Below are 20929 nucleotides of genomic sequence, written 5' to 3'. Positions count from 1 at the left end.
GAATTTGACCCATCTCTCCATCTCATTACGCTATCGCAAGCTATCAGCGAACCCACTCTGCCAAAGTGTGTCAAAATTGCCTCTTATGGTATTTCTACAAAGTCGATGCTCCAACCCCGCTTACACCTCGAATACACCTCGACCGAGAACCGATCGGGGTCCCTTTCCTCATCGTCTTGAGGAGTGGCGTCATCTTCTAGGTCAACCATGCGCACTTTGATGATTTCCCAATTATGTCGTGAGCCGCGGCGAGTGTACTCCTCGTCCACGTAGCGCAGCACCCGGTGGGCGTGGCGGACATTCCAGATACCCTCCCGATCCCTCGGAAACCCGGCGATCCAGTCCTTGATCCATGTCTTTAGGTCTAAGTCTTCTGCCATGTAATACGCGTTCATCATTGCCGGAAGCATACCGTGCCCGTACGCGTTGACGGCGGCGCAGGATGCGTAAGGGACACCGGCTGCTAGCCTGCATACGAGAAGGATGATCTTCTTCGCGTTGGGCGGCAATTCTCGTCCTGCACCTGGAAGATATCGTGTCTCCAGTCGTAGAAGGGAGATTAAGTAGTGCATAAAGGTCGTTGCTGCTTTGACAGGCTCTCGTGCGCGAGGGATACTGAGAGGCTTAATCGCAATGCCAGGGCCTTCGGCGGTCTCATCGAAAGGATTTGCTGTGTGTTCGTGCAAGGCCGGCACATCATAATCGTCCAAGGTGTTCCTCCATGCCTTCAATTCTTGGATTAGATCTTCTGCTTGGCCACGCCAGTGTAGGTCATGCTGTGGGTTACTCCTCCATTCTTCCTCAAGTTTGATGACTCGGGGCAAGATGTACAACAACCTGTCTGCTGACTGAGGCGAATTGACAAGCGACGAGGTCAGTGAGTCTGAGACGTCTGGTGATGCAATGCTGTATCTGACGGAGTAGGCTCGGTCGAAAATATCTAGGAGAGCAGCAATGCGGGAGAAGGACCTGATCAGAGACTCTCCAACGGACGATTCCCGTACGCGATTGAGATGTTGCGAAAGGAATGTGACTGCGGCTCTGCTGTGGATATACCAGAGCTTCATCTGCCCCCGTTGTAGCTCGAAATTAGCGAGCAAGAGGACAGTCGCCAGCCATGATATGGCGTTATCTTGGTTCGATGGACACCCTGTGGCGACGCCGTCGTCATTCAGCTGCGCCATGCGCACGGTGCCGAGGGCAGCAACGAAGTGATCCAGTGCTTGCAACGAAGCTTTGCTAGCAAGAGTCTCTGAAGGTCTGGACTGAGAAATATCGAGGGCCGACAAAGCCAGCGCAGCATGGAAGAAGGCGCTTTCGAGTTGATCCTCTTGTAGAATATCGCTGAGAGACAGGATTGATAAGATGCCATAAGGTGAGCTGTCTTTGAGGTGGTGATAGTAGATCATGTCTTCTGGAAACTTGCTGCTTTCGATAATACCAGGTAATATCGTCGGCACTGAAGTCAGCTGCCGATTTGACTCGTCTAGATGCGGGTCCCAGACTCTGGGAGAGTCCTGCGGCTGATATATCGGAGTGCAACTTGGAAGGTGCTCATTTCCATAAAACACTGGTGATGTCTCATTGCCAGCAGCATATATTGAAGAGTCGACGTTGACTGATATTGTGGACCCTGAGTTGACAACATGGTGGGACAGTGAGCTGTCGCTGACCTCTGCACCATCGTGACCACCGGTCTCACGCGGGATTCCCTCCGAGATCAGTGCCAACGATGTTGCTGCTTCGTAGAGCGATTGCTCCTGTGAGCCTGCGAGAAAGTCTTGGGTGTCGTCAACAGAGAAGAATGTATCATCATGAACATCGTCAAGATTGATGACGGTTTGTGATGATTGTGGTGCTGGTGCTGGTGGCGGGTCACTTCGCGACGGCGCAGGTGATGAGGGGCTCTGGCGATTCGCACTCGCGGCCTTCCTGGCTTCGCGTTTCTTCCTCTGCTTTCGCTCCCACAGATCTGTTTGGTCCTTGAACTTAATCGGAGTAACGTAACCACCGCACTCAAGATTCAGACGTGTGCACTACATGCAAATGGTCTGTCAGTAAACGGGCTAGTATTGCCGCGACAAGTGGAGAGCGTACATTATTACAGCTTGGCTTCTTCTCGTCGCACTTCAACCTGCGGGCGCGACAGGTAACACAGCCGGTGCGGTCTCTCGAAGTAACATTACGTCTGCGTATGACACGTTCAGACATAGCAACACGAGATGGCTTTCGCGTCCGGTCGCAGCCTAGGTCTGGTCGGCGGTCAAGTTGAAAATCGTTTGCGATAAGGTGAGTTGGAGATTGTTGAAACAGGAGAAATCGAACGAGGAGGATAGGGACCGCCAAATGTTGCCTGTTTTAGCGTGCTCCATCCCGGCAGCGGGGTCAGTCCAGGGGTCTCCCCGCTAACTTCCAACGTCATGTGCCCCCTGCGGCAGTGTTGCGATGAGAATCTAGGCCCGGCCGGCTGTCGGCTGGCTCTTCTCGGCGATAGCCAACAATACCATCGCCTCAATCGATGCAGGCTATGGAGTGCAATAAGAACCTCAAACATTAAAAAGTCAGACATTCAACATGGAGATCAGACACTATCTTGTATCAAATCTCAAGAAGATACCTAGGATTTGATGTAGCTTACCTTTTGATCAGCGGCACCGCCTTGCATCAACCAACATGTGCTTTCGCCAAGGGAACGAGAGGCCGACCCTCTCTTGGCAAAAGCTTGAACATCATTGCTCAAATCTAAAATATTCTCGGTGATTCTTTATCTATATACAAGAAAATGAAAGGGTAACAGCCATCCTATGGCCACGAAAGGAACTGTAAGAAACCCCAGAGTATCAAACCCACTCACACACGTGACAGCCACGCCGCGCCATCATCTTTAGTAGTTCTCGGTGGCCTTGGTAACCTTTCCAGACGCAAGAGCTACATCCTTGACGATAACCTCATCGCCGTTGATGCTAGTGACACGGACCCAGGCCGTCGCGGTGGGGAGTGTTCCAGTCAGCTCCCACATGTTAGGGTCATGAAGAGTAGCAGTCTTCCAAGTCGCGCCCTCGTCGCTGCTGACCTCGACCTTCTTGGTTCGGAGGGTAGCGTTCTCGATCGTGGCCGCGAACCAGTACTGAGAGGCGCCCTTGTGCATGTGAACCTGGAGGGGAGAAGATTCAGGGAGAGGGCAGGCGATCCACTCCCACTCGATGCCGTCAACACCACCGCCAGAGTATCCGTTGGTCAACTTGGACCAGGTATCGGGGGTCATGTCCAGGTGGGTCGCGTTACCGCCGGTTCGGTTGGTGACCTTGTCGTGTCAGTCAATACGCGGCAACTTTCCGTGGGGGGATGTTTCGTTTCGATTGGGCTTACCATAATCTTGAGGGTCTTGCCTTTGTAAGTCACCGAGATGCAGCCACCGCAGTTCTCGCCGTTGCCGAAGATGGCATCCGACACGCAGGTTGATCCATCAAGGCCGGCGGGCAGCTCGTAGTCCACGAAGGAGCAAGCGCCATTCTGCCAGCAGTTTTCCTCGGTGCAGCCGTCAGCGAGGCCGTAGCGAGTGCCCAGGCCGATGAAAGTCTCAGACGAACCCGTTTGAACGGCAGCCGCCGCAGTAGAAGCAGTTGTAGAAACAGCCGCGGACTTCGCTTCTTGCGCGGTGATAGGACTGCCCGGAGAAGTCTTGGCCTCGGCATCCTTTATCTGAGAAGATTGGATGGTTGGATGGACGAGAGTGGCCAGTGTCGTGGTGGGAAGAACAGTGGAAGTCTTGGGAGGCAAGCTGACTCCAACAGCGGTGGAGTTGTGCGCATGCTTGGTATGGTGGTGGTGAGTCTTGACGCTGTGTGCCTTGCAGGTCTTGGCCTCCTTGCCCTCCGCAACAGCGGAGAGAGTTGCCAGAAGGACAATGGCGAAGTGGGAGATTTGGCCAGCAATCATGATGAAGGTGATTTTCTGCGGTTGTAAATCTCGCCTAAGTTGACAACAGGACGAATGCAGTAGTGCAACGGCGAAAGAGCTAACGAACGAATGAACGAAAGCGCAGGCCAAAAGAATGAACGAAACCAGGTTTCTACCAGCTGGGTGTATTGCTGCCAAGAAAGGTGACTGAACTTGGGGCAATGAAGCTCTTTTATCTAATGAATCTTTCCCCTCATCACTGTCATTCCACTTCGAACATGTCATTCTACGTCTTCCGACTTAACCGTTCGAATTTCAGTCCAAACCATGCACCCTTCAAAGATCTTACCAACAACAGCGGCAACATCAGAAACATCCCACGCGTCGTTGCCTGGGTTTAAGGAGGCGGCCCCATTAGGTGGTCCTTTCAATCTGTCTAAGCAAGGCTAGAACGTTTTGTTGGCCGATCATCCGGCGGTCAATACTAAATAGCGAGTTTTGCGAAGCGCTCGTAACAGTCACGAAAACGATCCTTATGATAATGTCGGCAGATTAGAAGTCAATCAGCGCGTCCGAATGTTCAGCCTCAAAGATTGTAATAAGCTTGTAAATTGGAACGAAACACGAATAAGCTTCGACTGAAGGTTCTAGCGAGAGTGAACTCATAGTTTACCCCCTGAACTGGTCAAGCTTCACTCTCCCCGTCATCAAAGTCCAAACCCAAAGCGTATCCACAATCAGAATGTCAACAAAGCTGAACACAAGACTTCCACCAAAGACAAAACTGTGATAAGTCCAAGCTCGATCAGCTGAGAGGTTCGCCGTCTGACACACAATCGCCCAGGGTAACACATAGAGGAAGTTGCTAGCTAGACTCTGCCAGAGGTACCATCGCGGACGCGTCGCAAGCAAGACCGTCGCTAGCATTGTAGACATAGCATAAAGATATAGCACCAGTCTATCGTCCGCCACATCATTGCCGTCACGTCGGCGACCTCGTCTGAGCCGCTGAGATATCTGGCGAAAGGGCGGGCTCCGAAGTATGTCAGGAAGAGGCACATTGGCACCTCAATTATGACTGCAACAACGAGAGAGATAATAGCCGGACGGGTGATGGCGAGAATGATTGTCTTCTTTGCCTTTGGCTGGAGATTTTCGACACCTATGACGCGTCTCCAAGCTCCCCATGCATGGCCGACAAACGCTAGAGAGGTTTGCTCGAGTGCTTGGACAGGAACCATGATGAGACCCCATCTGATTGTGTTGAAGACGCCCCAGGCCGTTGCGTATGTGCTTCCCATTGAAACAATGTTGCTGACAAGCCAGAGATATAACGCGTTCCTAATGGCTGATTCAACGAAGGGCGGGATACCAGGACGCAAAAGGATGGTAAGTGCCTTGAAGCATGGTCGAGTGGTCTCCAATTCAGGTAGCTCTTGTGTCCTATTTCTGCACAAACGCATGGTGTTCCTCCAGAGAAAATAGGCCAGGCCGATCAGAGCCGACGCGAGGTTACACGCTAACTGAATGCCAGCTTGCATGTTCACCGTAGGGTTATGGGATCCGACATGGACTTTGGAGATAATTAAAAGATCCAAGACAATGTTGACCGCGAATTTGACTGAGCTTATTATGAGTGGCACATCAGGTCGGTCGAGCGCTCTCGTGGCTGAGGAAACCGCAGTCTCGATCGCGCTGCTGAAGGCGCTGAAAGCTCCGATGCGCACATAGGTGATGCTAACGCCGCGGACTTCGACAGGTACAAAGCCCTTCGCAAAACTGCTTGCGCCGGCCACGAAGGCGACGCTCATGATGAAGCCCAGGACGGATTGGAATATGATGAGTGTGTGCGTGAGCTGCAACCGCTGCGCGAGGGTTCGAGACGCTTTATCACCGATTATAACCCATGCTGCCCGCGGCAGCCCTTCGTCGAGAACCTCGGCAACGACGCCGATGTACGTGTATGCGTCTGTGGTGACTACGAGCGAAGAGTCGATGTTGGCGACCCATAGTTTGGACAGGGTGGCGTAGAGAGCTGGAAGTATGAAGGAGACGATATTTAAGAGCAGAGCACCATTGTAGGTAGCGCGATTAAAGCTCCTCAGGGAGGGCTCGTCTGAAGCTGTCTCGCGTCCATCGTGACCGTGTGCAATAGGAGATGATGAACGCGCGGCCTCATCGATATCGAATTTTGGAAGCATGGTGTAACCTGCTTGTAAGTTCGTGACAATTGAAGATGATAAAAGCGCGTTGACTGCGCGATTAAGAGCTGGAAGTTTCATTATATCATGTTTGTCATTCTTTGCTGTTGGGAGTCTTGCGATTAATTATCGATGCATTGAGCGGTTGGGTCAGATGTGCATTCTTGCAGTTGAAAGGAACTACTGCAGGAGACCGACGACCCTAAATACCAGTGAGTCTTAGTCTGGGTCAGTTGATCTGCACCGGCTGGGCGGTAGTCCTGATAAACTTTCTCTTAAGAATTGGGGGATTCGTCCGCAATGGTGTGAGGGGTTTGCAGGCGCATGAACGGCTGAAGTCATAGCCACCCAAGGTAGTACCAGCCGAAGGATGAAGGTCAGCACTACTCTAGTTGTAAGGCAATTAAGATAATGACTTGTGGCGAGGAAGGCCATCCAAAACCATTAGCTCTCCTGCTCAAAATTGTATTTAATCGACGAATACTAGATATGTAGCTGAACTTCCTATGATAGAACGGAACTATTCCATATGACGAGTGTGATGACATTGGACAAGGACAAGTATTCCCATTTGGTGAACATGTCCCCCAAGGGTCAGCGGTGATAAGAATATTAAATTGCCGAGTTACAGAGATGACATACATCCACTTAAACCGTCCCATCTGTTTCCATAGCACACTGCAACTGCAATATATTCTTTCTAAGACTTGATCACAGTTTTCGATACTCATGGAGGGATTATTTCGAGATGAAAGTGTCAACAAATTGTTCAGACGGCAAACCATAGGCTGATTCACGCCAGGGAAGGGAGGCTTAAATGCGCAGGCAGATCGCTTTAAATTGATATGTAGAAATGCAAGAACACTTCATCTATTGAACCTCATATCTTCCAGAGCTGAACAACCTTCGGCCTTCAGCTCCTCTCCCCGAACCGCCGATCGTCTAGAAGTATCCCATCTTCGTAGTGATCATAATCGCGTTCTCGCCCTTGGGGAAGGAAACGGAGTTGCAGGTCTCGCCGACCTTGACCTTGTACGAGTAGATCACGGCCTTGCTCTCGTTGTCTGTAATGATGAACTCGGCGTTCTGGTCGGCCTTGTTGCTGCAGTCGACCTGGACGTTTGTCAAGTCCAGCGACTTGATGGTGAGCTTGGCGCCCGTGTAGAACTCGATATCCATGGGCGTGGCGGTCGCGGGCCAGGAGTAGATGCTGCTTCCGGCCATCGGGGTCGCTCTCGCCTCGATGGCGGCGGCGCCGTCACCCTCGGGAGTGGCCGGCAGGGCGGCAGCCAGGGAAAAGAGTCCGAATGCAGCAGCGAAACGCATTTTGATGAAAAAAGAGAGTAGTTGGTATTGAAAGAAAGTTGAGTTGACTTGAAGAAACGCTGAGTGAATGACTGATGCGGGATGAGGGGCAAAAGGAATTGAGCAAGAGAAGCGACAGGATGTTGGCTTTAATACAAAATCATTCTTTACCTACCCAACAAGAGAACACCAACTAGACTTTAGAGTTCTCACAATACATCTCAGCCTTATTGCGCAGTGCCGTTACAGAGGTCTACTGACGTGCGATAATATAATTAACGTTTCAGACGTTAAGGCAGGGCTGTGCAGAACGGGGGATAGCGACTACACGTTCGGCGTTACCGAAGCTTCTGCTTTTTAGGTTTTGATACAGTTAGCCCCTGACCTGCTCGCATTCGCAACAGACGGGAGGCCTGGATATCGAAGCAGAGTGGACGCAGTGCGCCGGCAGTTAAGTTTCATTCAACTCTCACTTGAGACCACTGCCATGTCCGTAATTTTGGTCCACAACGACACCATTTCCCTTACAGAGGAGCGTACTGAGCATACCGGTCGCACCGGCGATGAGCGATATTACCACTACTACTGCAATGAGAACGGAGACTTCTTAGGAATGCTCCGGTTCCCAAGGAGGATCCACATGGAGGCTTTACATATCAATAAAGATCAAACCTTTGACAGCAATGATAGCTGCATCTTCAGCCCTTTTTGTGCTCATATTATGATCGACCCAGTGGCTTGGTTTATACTTTCTCCCGATTCAAGGCCAGTCAACTCAGACGACGCCAAGTAAGGCCGCTCGCGGATTACTCCACAACTGGGGCACTTCACATTTCCCCTGAATAATGATCTATATATACACCTAATTCTAAATCTACATAGTGGTAACTCCTAGTGCCGTTCATCTCAAGCGTATCAGTTGTCGCAAATAAAAACAACATGATTTCATAATCAATCATGCACCATCATTCCAACTTCTATTTATGCTCTACGTCACCAAGACATGCCATCCGCAACGCAATGCCACTCATACCGGTACTTCGGATGGTCAAATAATAAGGCTCCTCATCCTCGTCCAGCGCCGATAGTGTCCGGATCTGGCGGAAAGTAATTCGAACGCGTCCCAGGAGCATGTGCCTTTTCACATACGTGGAAACTGGAACAGCGGCCACGTGCAGAACACAACACCAGAGACGACCATCAAAATTTCTCTCTTCGACGACACGAGGTATCCGATCTAAATCAAGAGTTGGAGGGTTGCAATCAGGGGCACACGCGGCAACACAGGGGCTTCTTCAAGCGTCTGCGAAAAAAAGTCAAGAATGACTCGGCGAACCGTTTCTCATCAATACGTATGGTAGGCACAAAAGTGCGGTTTCAGCTGATGAACTTCACATCTTCCATAGCCAAACGATCTCGAGTCCTCGGTTCAGTCTCATTACGCCCTCATCAAGAGCAACACACAACTCCCCTAGAGCCCTCTTACAAACACTGCGAGTACCAATCGTTCGCCTTCGTGCACACATACGGCGACACACACTGCGTCGGGCCCGTCCACCCCTGCCCGCCGCACTGCTCATACTGCTTCGCCACATTCGTCGCCGTAGCCGCGGGCGCGGAGCTAGTCCTCGTGGAAGTCGCCAAGGTCGACGTCGTTGTCGCCCTCACGGAAGATGTCGAAGAGGTCACGCGGACCGTCGAGCTGCTGCTTGTCGCCCTGTTAGTCGATGTCGAAGCTGCAGAGGTCGACCCACCACCGGAGGAAGCGATCGCGCCGGACGCGTAGAAGACGCCGCGGCCGTTGGTGCCGACGTAGACGAGATTCTCCTCGTTGGCGGAGCCGGCGAGCTTGGCGCCGTCGACGGCCCCGAAGCTCTGCGTGCCCTGGAGGTCGACCCAGGAGGCTCCGAGGTCCGCGCTGCCGTAGAGTCGGCGGCCGGCGGGGCCGGTGCCGAAGGCGTAGAGGTTCCAGTTGCTGCCGGAGCCCTTGCCGAGGGCGACCTTGTTCGTGTTGGTGAGGGTACTTGAGACGAGGGAGAAGGTGGAGCCGTAGTCGGTGCTGTGGAAGATGCCGGCGTTGGTGGAGACCCAGACGTCGCCGGCCTTGGCCGGGTGGGCCTCGACATGTCGGATCTCGGTGGCGCCAGAGAGAGTGCCGGAGGTGGAGAAGGTGGCGCCGGTGTCGGTGGAGCGGTAGAAGCTGGAGCCAGAGGCGCCATAGAAGACAGTGTTGTTACGCTTGTCACTGGCGATGATGGCCCCGGCGGGGATGCTGGAGATGGTCGTCAGCGAGCCTTGGTTCTGGGAGCGCTGGACACCGAGGGTGGCGGTGGACCAGATGATGGTGTCGGCGTCGGCGGAGTAGGCGACCGAGCCGCCGTACTGGGTCGTGCCGGCGGCGTAGTTGATGTTCCAGGTTGCGCCGCCGTCGGAGCTAACAGCCAATTGCTGGGTGCCCGCGGTATTTCCTACGCGGACGACGTTAGCTACCTTGTTGCCGGCGTAGTCGACCCCAACGCTCGACGCCCACATCGGGTTCGCCCAGGTTGTTTGGGGGGGTGTGTCGAGGACGCTCTTGGTCTTGAAGGTAAAGCCGTTGTTGTCGTAGGCGGCGACGAGAAGCTCGGAGCCGCCGGGAGCGCTCGCGAGCTCTTGGATGGCCATCTCTTCGATGCCATCTGCGAGGGCTTGAATGGTGACCTTAGCGCCAGTGTCCCAGTTAGTGAGATCGTGTCCTCCGAAGATTGTGAGTCCGGTTCCGTATAGCCAATGGTTGGAGTCCGTGGGGTCGATTTCCAGGGACTCGATCATCCATCCGAGATCCTTGGTATCGGTATCCAGGAAGTTGGTCTTGATCCATGGGGCCTAAGCCATGTCAGCGACTTGTAGGGCTTTGGGGTTTCTGAGTGTCTGATCACGAATTTTCAGAACTAGGGATCTACCTTCGGGGTGCTCTGGGTGTAACCGAGAGTCATGTCGGGGTAGTTTGCCCACTCCCAGATCTTCTTCCAAGTGGTGCCGGAATCAGTAGACCTGAAGAGCTGTGCGTCCGGCCACCAGCTGTTGAGGGTGGCAACAATCAGAGTGCCGGGCTTCTTCATGTCGACGCTCAATCCACCTGGGCGAGATGTCAGCACAAGAGAGAGACCAAAGCGCGCAAACAGGCGGGGCCGGATGAGAGTACTCACCAAAGCCAAAGTACAGATCAGAGCCCACGGGTACTGGAGTAATATCCTTCCATGTACCAGCGGTGATGTCGTAGCGCCAAACAGAGCCAGAAGTACCGTCGTAAGGACCAGTGCCGTCAGAGTAGCTGATGTAGAGAGCCTTTCATGGCATTAGTAAGTCAAATATCAGATCCGATGTTGTTGACTGACCTTCTCGGTGGGCTGGATCCTACCCTTGTGGGGGAAATATCGGCCCGGCTGGCCAGTGACGGCACTCCAAGTAGCGCCAGCATCGTTGGACACATAGACGGAAGCAGTCGTGTTGTCGGCAGTTCCGACAAAGATCCGGGAAGTAGCGCCGTTCAAGGTCGAAGATGTCTCGTCAAAGGTGACGAAGGTAAGTCCCTACGCCAAGTCAGCTTAAAAGTTCAGGTGTCTACGATGATAGCATACATACTTGGATGTCACCATTGTACTCGTCGGTGGAAGGGCCGGGACGGTAGGTACCGACGGCCGTGAAGGACGAGACCTTGGAGAAGCTGGCACCTGTGAAGAGTCAGTTGGGGGTTGTCTCACCCCTGAGAACATGGAGTGTCATACCTCCGTCGGTACTCTTCCACAGTCCGTTGCCGCTGCGGGCTCCGAAGTAGAGAATGTTAGAGTTCTTGGGGTCGACAGCAAGACGCTCTCCAGTGCCTCTTGTGGGCATGTTGCCACCAACCTGATAGGATGTGAGCACGATGTTGACATCTCTAACTTGCTCACTCTCACCTTGAATGAAAGGTTGGTGAAGGTCCAGGTGGCGCCCTTGTCAGAACTGCGAGCAATCTGGCCATTGTCCGGGTCCCTGCATCGTCGCGTAAGTAACGATTTCCTTCAGACGACCTCAGTTGCGTCGGCTCACCAGCTGTTCGTATACATGCCCACAGCAATATACACCTTGTTAGGGTCCTGAGGATCCAGGGCCAGGGCGTCGACACCCCACCGGTTCCAGTGCGAGTCGTCCGCAAAGTTGTTAGCATCCGTGACCGCGGTCCACGAGTCGTCGGCGTTCAAGCGGTAGAGGCCGCCAATATCAGTCCTCGCATAGGCGACGCCGCTGGTCTTGGGGTGGAAGACGATGGAAGGGACGAACCCGCCGCCGCCGCCGATGCGGACGTTCTTCCAGGTGAATGCAGCCTGGATCGGGGCCACGAGGGCCGCGAGGAGGGCGGTGGCGTACTTCATCTTTGGGACCCGCGGGATTCCTGACGTCTCACAGACGAGAAAGGTTCAAGACGGGGATGGGTGGTGATATAAAGCGGCCTGGAGGGTCTATATCTAGAAGCTGATATAGGTCCATGCGGGGTGGGAAAGAAGGGGAGCAAGATCGACGGGTATTCGGTTCCATGCGAGCAATATAAAGGCCCGCGCCGTGCCCGTCTTTGGTTCTCTGCCTTGTGGTTCCGAAGGGATGGCGATAGACAGGGAGGGTAAGGCGGATATTCGGGTGTCTTGGTGTGGAGATGCCAGAGGATGTCGTGGTAGCTTCATGGCTCCGCCCTCCGGAAATGAGTCGAGTCAAGACCTGTCTTCCCCAGATTTCCATCAATCAATCAAAGCCTGCGCCATATAGTCGGATGAGGTTGCGCACCCAAGATCCCGACGGGCCGGACGCACTACTCCCGTTTGCCTGTGGTGGAAGCAAAGCTTCCGTCTGGAGAGGGGGCACTTTATTCATGAAATTACACCACGCAGGTCCCAGGAACCGTTCCGCCATCCGAGTGCTCCCCTCATCCACCGTCTCCAAGATCGTGATTTCCTAAAGAGGAAAGCGAAGACCTACATCCGGGGTCATCACATGATGCCACCAGCCAGTCCCAAGAGCAGGCCAAGAAGCGGGTGTCATCGGTTGGGTAGCGTGATGCAAGGGGACCTGTTTCTCTAGGCATGGGGCTGTCAGCTTTCCCCTTTTGACGCGAGAACATCTCGCACGAGCTTCCCGCATTCCCGTGGGTATGGGGTTCTTCAGCCGACGCGAATCGGCAGCTGTGCCAGCACCAAGCAGCGAGGACGGCTCTGCAAGGACGGGCGTAGGCGATGCCGCTGTAGAGATCGGATCCTGGGAGGGTCAGCTTTTCCCCACGAAGTTTGCCCACGGGACCCCTAGGCCAGGCTGAAATGGGGACTGCGGTAGATGGCTGAATGGGGAACACATGAATCGGGACAAGGCGGGCGGGAATGAGATGCTTCGATTGGCGGACCCTGTCGGGATTGCTTTTTGGCGGGGGTCGTATCGTCCGGTGTGACATGAACGCCAAGGTCGTCCGCGTGGCATCCGGCTTTGACAAACATCTTTCAAATTGCGGAGGATGGTACATGGCGTGAGGGGAATCAAATTCGTATTAATCATATATAATTATTCGTTTGTGGCCAAGTTCACACGCCACATTTTGGGGGTTGGCATATAAATTCAGGCTCACGCATTATTTAGATGCCCGAGGTGGTCTCGCCGACATTTATGACGTTTCCTGCCTCGTCGACGGAGACCTTGGTCTTCTTCGTCGACTCTTTCCTGGGGTTAGGGGCCTCGAAGATGGACTTGAGCTCCTCGAGGGTCTTGCCCGCCGTCTCGACGAAGAAGAAGTAGATGATGGCGAGTTCGATGCACTAATTACGCCAGTTAGCACATCTGGTGCGAAATTCCCCATGTGAGTGGGATGGGTTCAAGACTTACAATCCAGCCAATGTACACAAGGTACAGCTTCCAGCCGATCCTCTCCATGGCGACGGAGATGCCGTACGTGTTGATCATAATGGCAACGTTGAGGAACATGAAGGACGCGGCGGAGCCCTTGGCGCGGGTGCGGTTCTCGAGGCACTCGACCGAGTACAGCGTCTGCAGGGGCGTGAAGCCCCAGGCGAAGCAGATGCCAAAGACGTAGATGGAAACGATGACGCCGTAGGACAGGTTCTTGTTGGTCTCGGAGCCGGCGGTGAAGCCGGTGAGCATGATGTAGGCGGCCAAGGAGCCGAGGAGGCCGGCGATCATCATGAAGCGGCGGCCGAGGCGGTCGAGCAGGCTGGCGCCGTAGATGGCGCCGATCATGGAGAAGATGGGGTTGATGGCGTTGAGGAGGAGCTGGGTCTTGTCGTCGGTGATGCCGGCTTGCTTGAACATCTCGGGCATAAAGTATGACACGACGTTGTTTCCACTCCATTGGCCAATGAAAGCCCTGTAATTGTGATTAGCTCGTGGTAGCAACAGAGAATGGGGCCTAAGATGTTGCGACTTACATGGCGATAACCATGAACAGACGGTAACGGGCAGCGCGGGTGTTTCCGAGCTCACGCATGTCCCACCAGGGGTTCTCATCCTTGGTCAGGCGGTTGTCCTCCATGATCTCGTGGTACTGCAGCTGGACGATGGGCGAGTTGACGTCGCCGTCGCCGTGGTACTTGGCCAAGATGGCGAGGGCCTCCTCGGCGCGGTCGTGGGAGATGAGCCAACGGGGCGACTCGGGGAAGAACATGATGAAGAGCATGGCGACGCCGGGCATGCCGCACTGAACGACCGTGGGGATTCGCCAAGCCCATGAGTTATCTACGTGAAGGTTGGATCCGTAGGTAGTCCATCCTGAAAACGAGTTAGCATACGGCGTTTAGAGTGGGTTAAGACGGCTATTCTTACCTGCGAGAATGTTGCCGAGCCACCAGAAGTTGTCTGTGAGAGTTTTACGTCAGCAACCGTTATTTGAGCCCGGAATCAGGCAGAATGTATTGATTTGGATTCGCGCAGAAGGAATCGACGGGAGGCTACTCACTGTACATGCCGGCCATGAAGCCTCGGTATGCGGGGTGAGCGAGTTCGACGGTGTAGGCGGGGCCAGCGGCAGAGGCGACTGCGGCTCAATCGTTAGCTTCCCTTCACAGCCAAAAACCAGACAGCATGAGAGCAACTCACGAGAGGCGCCAAAGCCGAGCACGAAGCGACCAGCTACAAACTGGCCGAGGTTGTTGGCGGGCGTCTGGATGGCGGTGCCGATGAGGACGATGAAGCAGCCGACGGCGATGCAGACGCGGCGGCCGTACCCGTCAGCGAGCCAACCGCAGAAGGGGAAACTGCAAATCTGGCCGACATTGTAGATCATGAAGACGATACCCGTGGTCGATCCGGCGCCGGAGAGGCCAAAGGTCTGCTGGTAGTGCGGCATGGCGTTGATGGCGCCCATCAAGGAACTGTCTGCGGGGCGGTGTTAGCTCATTCTCACGCGCAGGTTTGGTGTTGGGACTTGGTCAACTCACCGAAGCCGTTCATAGTCGAGACGAGGTATCCGACGGCCATGATGAAGTATAGACGCAGCATGTTGGGCGACCAGATGTTGGGCTTCGCCTCAGCCATGGCCGCAGCCAATGCGACGGAGGCGGCGTTCACCTCCTTGACGTCGCCGACCGCGTTCGCGGCCTTCTCGTCCATCGGCGCATTGTCGTGCTCGACCTCGGTGCGAGATTTCAATTCTTCGAGAGGCGCCATTGTGACTGGAACCAGTATGCGAACTGCGGCGCAAAACTTGGGGAATTGGCGATGGAGTCAAGGGACAGACAGGAAGCAGCCCACGCGCGTCGCATACGCAGGGGAAGATGGCCTCTTTAAAGGGATCGAGAAAGAGCCCACCCGGCCGGCAAGCCAACGCGACCTCAATGCCGATCGAATGGGCAGACACATGAGCGAAGGGCCGCCCGGTGAACAACGGCCCAACCACCGGGTCGGGACTGCGACTGCGCGACTACCGTTACATGGCATCTCCATCCTGCTTGCTTGCACCACACCCCGGTCCCCAGGATATGGGGATTCCACTGGCATCCCCACACGCTCGGAGGATTCAGGCAATGGGCTGGTTCGCACGGGGGAGACGGAGCCGCAGCACGTGGAGGTTTTCGCAGTGAAATTGCTAGTATTATGGAGAACGAGTTGAGACTAGAATGGCACGATGAGCCGTCAGTCGTGTTGGTCCCGACTAGTGGCCTGAACTTGCAAAGACAGACAGACTCGAAACCCAGCCAGCGGTACGGATACGGCACACTCGCGATGAACCTGACGGATCTCCGCACACGCCAACCCTTGGTCTTTTGCCTCCTCAATGTTTACCCCAAAAAGCATGGGGTGCCATCCGGACCCCCAGCATCAAGAGGCATCGGCTCGAGCTGTGATTCGCGAGGGTAGTGGACATTCAGATCAGATGCACAAAAGGGCCGGCGGGGTTGCTTCACGGTAGACTAGTGTCGATGAGGGGGAACCAGGCGAAGCTGTTTTGGGAGGAGGATGAGGATGGCTGGCAGGTTGGAGCCCGAGCCGGTTGCCGGTTTTGACGGCCGGGTGGCATCAGCCAAGCTTCGGATCATGCCAACAGAGGCGTTGGCGTGCCGATCTGGAGCCCGGGACGATGGCCGGCGACGCCCGCAGCGGTTCAGATTCTTAGTTTGGGAATCACGCTTTGCAGGCGGGAAACGAGCCGTTGTGCGTACGGCGCAGCAAGTTCGTCAATCGGGGTAAGTCTTGTCCCGTAAACATCATGTGCCTTGGCGGTGAACAGTGCCTGTCTGTCAGGAGCAATTACCGAGGCGATTCGGAGCCAACGTGCTAACCCATGCAATATCACACAATGTGAAAAATAAAAGAAATAAATCCTTTGAGAAAAAAGGGAGGAATGAGGTCCGGTGCGGAGAGTCCCGATCCCCAGACGGGGGCGAAAGCCGAGGTGCGGTCTAGACGCTAGGCTCGTCTGGGGAATTGTGGTTCCTGGGGTTTCCCCTGTGATACGTACTGCCACGAGGAGGAGACTGTGAGGGCAGGTGATTGGGCCGTGGAATGGAGAAATTCTCGGACGGTGGCCGAACTGACTCGGGATCTGGTCTAGAACTGATGCGCGCGGTTCGTGTGGGAGGTGGGAGCGAAGGAAGGGTTGGGGTTTTTCGGGGTCTTGTGGAGGAGGGAGAGGGAGAAGAAGAGGAGTGGCCCCAGAGGATTCACAAGAGAGGCGAGCTGCCCATACTGTATGCGTTTTATCACGAACATGAAAGATGAGGGGGGAGACGTCTTCGTGGCACAGCTTCCAGAACACTGCACAGAAATGGACGATGGATGGCCGACAGTATCCGAGCTCACGTCAAACGAACGCCCGAGCATGCTGAGCACTGCAAGTATCTCCCAGTCTGACACTCGGCACTGACCGTTGGTTGGTGCTGTTTTCCTGTTTGTTTCTGTCCTTGTTTCCTCTGTGAGTAGCTGCTGCTGGTGTTGGTACTAGGTCTGAAAGGTACGTACCTCGTGCCTCAGGCCCAATGCTTAAGCTCCAACTCTGAAGCATTAGCTAAGCACCCCCGACTTCCACAGCCAATCATCAGCTACCCCGCTTCCCCCAAACCAGGCCCCTGCGCCTTCCGTCGGCGCACCCAAGGGACGTACTGCAGTAAGGGAAGGTACCTCGTGATTGAGACTCCCCCGCACTCCCTGACGCTGCGCCGTCTCAGGTGACGTTCCTGATTCCTGGCACCAGCTCGTTCGAGCTCCAAATCGAACCGTTCGACTGTTTGCCAGCTCCAGCTCCAGCTCCAACTCCATCTCCAACTTCCACGTTCCTGCTATCCATCTGTCTATCCACCACTGCAAGGGGCTATCGTGATCTATCCACCAAACACCATCACACCAGCCCACTACCTCCCCTCCCATCATCGTGGGATCCCCGTACGTTGCGCCAGCTGCATGTCCGTCACTAAACCACCTCCGTTAATTGCTTCTCCACCGCCCTGTTCTTGCTGTCCCGTCCCTCGCCGAACACTGAACCCACAATCCCACTCTTGCTAGCCCTCCCGTCTCCGTCTCCGCCTCGGCACATCGGCCCTCTTTGTCTCAACCATGTCCGACATCTCCGATGACTATGTCAACATCTCGCCTACCACCGACCTCCATCTGAGTGTCTACATGGAAAAGCTAGCCCACCGCCGCCGTCTGGGAAGCTCCTCAAGTGAGGGCTCATCCAGTGGCGGCCCGTCCGAGGAAGAAACCAACAACAACACCACCACCACCACCACGGTGGTCAGTGGCTCGCCCACTCATGTCTATCCCGAGCATACTCCAGACTGGAGCAACCTCAAGGTCCTCCATCGCAACACCCTGCCCCCACGGAGCTACTTCTTTCTGTACAACAATGAGGAGGACGCCCTGACCAGGGACACCACCAAGTCCAAGTCCAAGCTGCTCTCCGGAAAGTGGAAGTTCCACTTGACAACCTCGCCCTTTGCTGGGCCCCGGGACTTCTACAAGCCCGATTTTGACACCTCGGAATGGGGCGACATCGTCGTCCCCGGCATGTGGCAGTGCCAGGGCTACGGAAAGGGCCCGCAGTACACCAATCTCAACTTCCCCTGGCCCGTGGACGCCCCCAACATCCCGTACGATGAAAACGAGTGCGGCCGCCACGTGACCACCTTCCACATCGACAAGGACTTTGCCGAGGACAACCAGCTCAGGCTGCGCTTCGAGGGCGTTGACTCTGGCTTCACCGTCTGGGTCAACGGCCACGAGGTCGGCTACTCCCAGGGAGCCCGCAACCCCAGCGAGTGGGATGTCACGGACTTCATCAAGGTCGACGCCGAGAACACGCTCGCGGTCGAGGTCTACCAGCGTTGTGACGGCACCTACCTCGAGGACCAGGACCAGTGGTGGCTGAGTGGCATCTTCCGCGACGTCTACCTCCACGCCTTTCCCAAGTTCCATCCGGAGGACTACCACGTCCACACGTTCCTCGACAAGGACTACAAGGATGCCACCCTCCGCGTGGACATCACCATGAACCGGGGCGCCTACGTTGACATGAAGCTCCTCGACGCCGACGGCAAGCTCATCGCCAAGGGCATGGAGATCTTTGACCGCACCAACCGCTTCGAGGTACGCGTCAAGAACCCTCACAAGTGGACCGCCGAGACGCCGTACCTGTATACGCTTGTCCTCAACTTCCAAAAGTGCAGCTTGGTCCAGCGGGTCGGATTTCGCCAGACCGAGCTCATCAAGGGCGTCTTCTGCATCAACGGAGAGCCCGTCAAGTTCCGCGGCGTCAACCGCCACGAGCACCACCCTGATTCCGGGCGCGCGGTGCCTTATGATTTCCTCAAGCGTGACCTGCTTATTATGAAGCATTTTAATGTCAATGGTATTCGCACTTCTCACTACATCAACGATCCCAGGCTCTACGACCTTGCTGATGAGCTCGGCATTTGGATCCTCGATGAGGCTGATCTCGAGTGCCACGGCTTTGGTGTTGTCGGCATCGACGGGCACAAGTTCGCCTCCGATAATCCAGAGTGGAGAGAGGCCTACGAGGACAGAGCGACGCAGATGGTCATGCGTGACAAGAACCACGCCTCCGTCGTCCTGTGGTCCCTGGGCAATGAGTCCTTCTACGGACAGAATCACCAGCATATGTACGATGTTATCAAGAGCATCGACCAGTCTCGCCTCGTCCACTACGAGGGTGACGGCAGTGCCCAAACCGCAGACATCTACAGCCGGATGTACGCCTCCGTCGACGACATCGTCTACCAGGCATCTGAGAAGGACTGGAGGAAGCCGCTCGTCTTGTGCGAGTATATCCACGCCATGGGCAATGGACCCGGCGGCGTCAAGGAGTACATTGACGCTTTCTACGAGCACCCTCGCCTAATGGGAGGTTTCGTGTGGGAATGGGCCAACCATGTAAGTCTTTGCAGCTCCCTCATATGACCACATCCTAACATTCGCAGGGCCTCCGCACCAAGAACGAGGATGGTGAGGAGTACATGGGCTACGGAGGCGACTTCGGCGACGACCCCAACGACAAGAACTTCGTCTTCGACGGCCTCTGCTTCGCCAACCACACCCCGACCCCGGGCCTGCGCGAGTACGGCAAGGCCATCGAGCCCGTCCAGACGCTCGGCATCAAGGGCAACGAGGTCACTATCATCAACCGCTACGACTTCGTCGACCTCGACCACCTCACCGCAACCTGGCACATCGTCGGCGACGGCCTCGTCATCGGCAGCGACCAGGAAGTCGAGATCCCCAAGGGCGTGAAACCCCACACCAAGGCGCACCTCAAGATCAAGGGCCTCCCCAAGGACCTCACCGCCGAGGCCTACCTCCACATCGACTTCATCCTCACCGAGGACACCAACTGGGCCAAGGCCGGCCACCGCGTCGCCTTCGGCCAGCTCCCGCTCTCCAAACCCCCCTCCATGGCCCGCATCCTCTCCACCCTCTTCCAGCCCTTCGTCGACCCCGTCCCGACCATCCGCCAAACCGACCCCTCCACCCTCAGCATCACCTCCTCCACGGGCCAGTCCACCTGGGGCCTCGACCTCACCCTCGGTACCCTCACGAGCTGGAAGAAGGCCGCCCGCCCACACCTCGACCTCCTCACGGAGCCCTTCGTGATGGACTTCTACCGCGCGCTGACCGACAACGACCGCGGCGGCCGCTTCGGGCAGAACTGGGCGGACCGCCGCCTCGACCAGACGCGCCACCATGTCAAGCGCGTCGAGTGGCGCAAGGAGAAGCACGGCCTCGTCGTCAACGTCCACTCCCGCATCGCGCCCCCCGTCCTCGCCTGGGCCGTCGACACCTGGACCACCTTCACCTTCCACGGCGAGGCCGTCTACATCAAGATCAAGGGCAAGCCCAACGGACCGCTCCTCCCGGACACCTTTGCCCGCATCGGCCTCACGGGCGGCGTCAAGGGCGTCGAGACCGTCGCGTGGTGGGGCCGCGGGCCGGGCGAGAGTTACTCGGACAAGAAGCGCGCGCAGGCGTTCGGCAACTGGGAGGAGACGGTCGACGATCTGTTCGTTGATTACGAGTACCCCCAGGACGGTGGCAACAGGACCGATGTGCGCTGGGTCGAGCTCCGCGGCCGTCTGCCGGACGAGAACGGCGTCGTGGACCAGAACGCGCCGCGCGAGAAGCTGCTGCGCGCCAGATTTGGCGACCTGGACGGGGCGTCGTTCTCGGCGATGCATTACACCACCAAGGACCTGGACGAGTGCGAGCATCCCTACGAGCTGTACAAGCGCAAGAGGGAGGACACGGTCGTCAGGCTGGACTGGAAGCACCACGGTCTGGGCACAGGTTCTTGCGGCCCGGCGACGTTGCCCGCGTACGAGCTCCATGCCAAGGAGTTTGACGTCGAGCTTGTGTTGGATTAAGTGCGTTGAGAGAGAACATGTGTATTGTATTGTAACTGAAAAAGGCCCTTTGGTGCTAAACATCAAATTGAGAAAAGTGTGTACTGTTCGACCAAGTTGACCCCGTGTGGTCATACCAAAATTACCAGAATTGTGATGAGA

General features: G+C 55.6%; 7 protein-coding genes across 7 annotated transcripts; 1 reads left to right on the top strand and 6 right to left on the bottom strand.

The window, feature by feature from the left end:
- Positions 1-83: 83 nt before the first annotated feature.
- Positions 84-2211, bottom strand: CGGC5_v006605 (Sterol uptake control protein 2; the record flags this gene model as incomplete). The annotated part of the gene is made up of 2 exons (XM_032031374.1): positions 84-2036; positions 2098-2211. The coding sequence occupies 2 exons, from the start codon at positions 2209-2211 to the stop codon at positions 84-86; spliced, it is 2067 nt and encodes a 688-aa protein (XP_031889343.1).
- A 673-nt stretch (positions 2212-2884) lies between these two features.
- On the bottom strand, positions 2885-3939 carry expl5 (Expansin-like protein 5; the record flags this gene model as incomplete). The annotated part of the gene is made up of 2 exons (XM_032031373.1): positions 2885-3304; positions 3370-3939. The coding sequence occupies 2 exons, from the start codon at positions 3937-3939 to the stop codon at positions 2885-2887; spliced, it is 990 nt and encodes a 329-aa protein (XP_031889346.1).
- An 881-nt stretch (positions 3940-4820) lies between these two features.
- On the bottom strand, positions 4821-6101 carry CGGC5_v006603 (uncharacterized protein; the record flags this gene model as incomplete). The annotated part of the gene is made up of 1 exon (XM_032031372.1): positions 4821-6101. One exon carries the CDS (start codon positions 6099-6101, stop codon positions 4821-4823), a length of 1281 nt encoding a protein of 426 aa, XP_031889345.1.
- Positions 6102-7043: 942 nt separating this feature from the next.
- On the bottom strand, positions 7044-7427 carry CGGC5_v006602 (uncharacterized protein; the record flags this gene model as incomplete). Its single annotated transcript, XM_032031371.1, has 1 exon — positions 7044-7427. One exon carries the CDS (start codon positions 7425-7427, stop codon positions 7044-7046), a length of 384 nt encoding a protein of 127 aa, XP_031889340.1.
- A 1664-nt stretch (positions 7428-9091) lies between these two features.
- On the bottom strand, positions 9092-11800 carry cel74a-0 (Xyloglucanase; the record flags this gene model as incomplete). The annotated part of the gene is made up of 9 exons (XM_066151713.1): positions 9092-9111; positions 9161-10271; positions 10349-10524; positions 10595-10733; positions 10784-10978; positions 11031-11119; positions 11174-11294; positions 11345-11420; positions 11478-11800. The coding sequence occupies 9 exons, from the start codon at positions 11798-11800 to the stop codon at positions 9092-9094; spliced, it is 2250 nt and encodes a 749-aa protein (XP_066009187.1).
- A 1242-nt stretch (positions 11801-13042) lies between these two features.
- On the bottom strand, positions 13043-15086 carry CGGC5_v006600 (Lactose permease; the record flags this gene model as incomplete). The annotated part of the gene is made up of 7 exons (XM_032031369.1): positions 13043-13222; positions 13290-13788; positions 13850-14189; positions 14244-14276; positions 14377-14454; positions 14517-14795; positions 14858-15086. 7 exons carry the CDS (start codon positions 15084-15086, stop codon positions 13043-13045), a joined length of 1638 nt encoding a protein of 545 aa, XP_031889342.1.
- A 2382-nt stretch (positions 15087-17468) lies between these two features.
- CGGC5_v006599 (Beta-galactosidase) lies at positions 17469-20788 on the top strand (the record flags this gene model as incomplete). The annotated part of the gene is made up of 2 exons (XM_032031368.1): positions 17469-19304; positions 19352-20788. The coding sequence occupies 2 exons, from the start codon at positions 17469-17471 to the stop codon at positions 20786-20788; spliced, it is 3273 nt and encodes a 1090-aa protein (XP_031889341.1).
- Between the last annotated feature and the right edge of the window lie 141 nt (positions 20789-20929).

Source organism: Colletotrichum fructicola, assembly GCF_000319635.2.
Source record: "Colletotrichum fructicola Nara gc5 chromosome Unknown KSG_Nara_v1_contig03, whole genome shotgun sequence".
Lineage (NCBI taxonomy): Eukaryota > Fungi > Ascomycota > Sordariomycetes > Glomerellales > Glomerellaceae > Colletotrichum > Colletotrichum fructicola.
The sequence above is the reverse complement of the archived record's forward strand: the minus strand, read 5'-3'. Positions and strand labels throughout refer to the sequence as shown.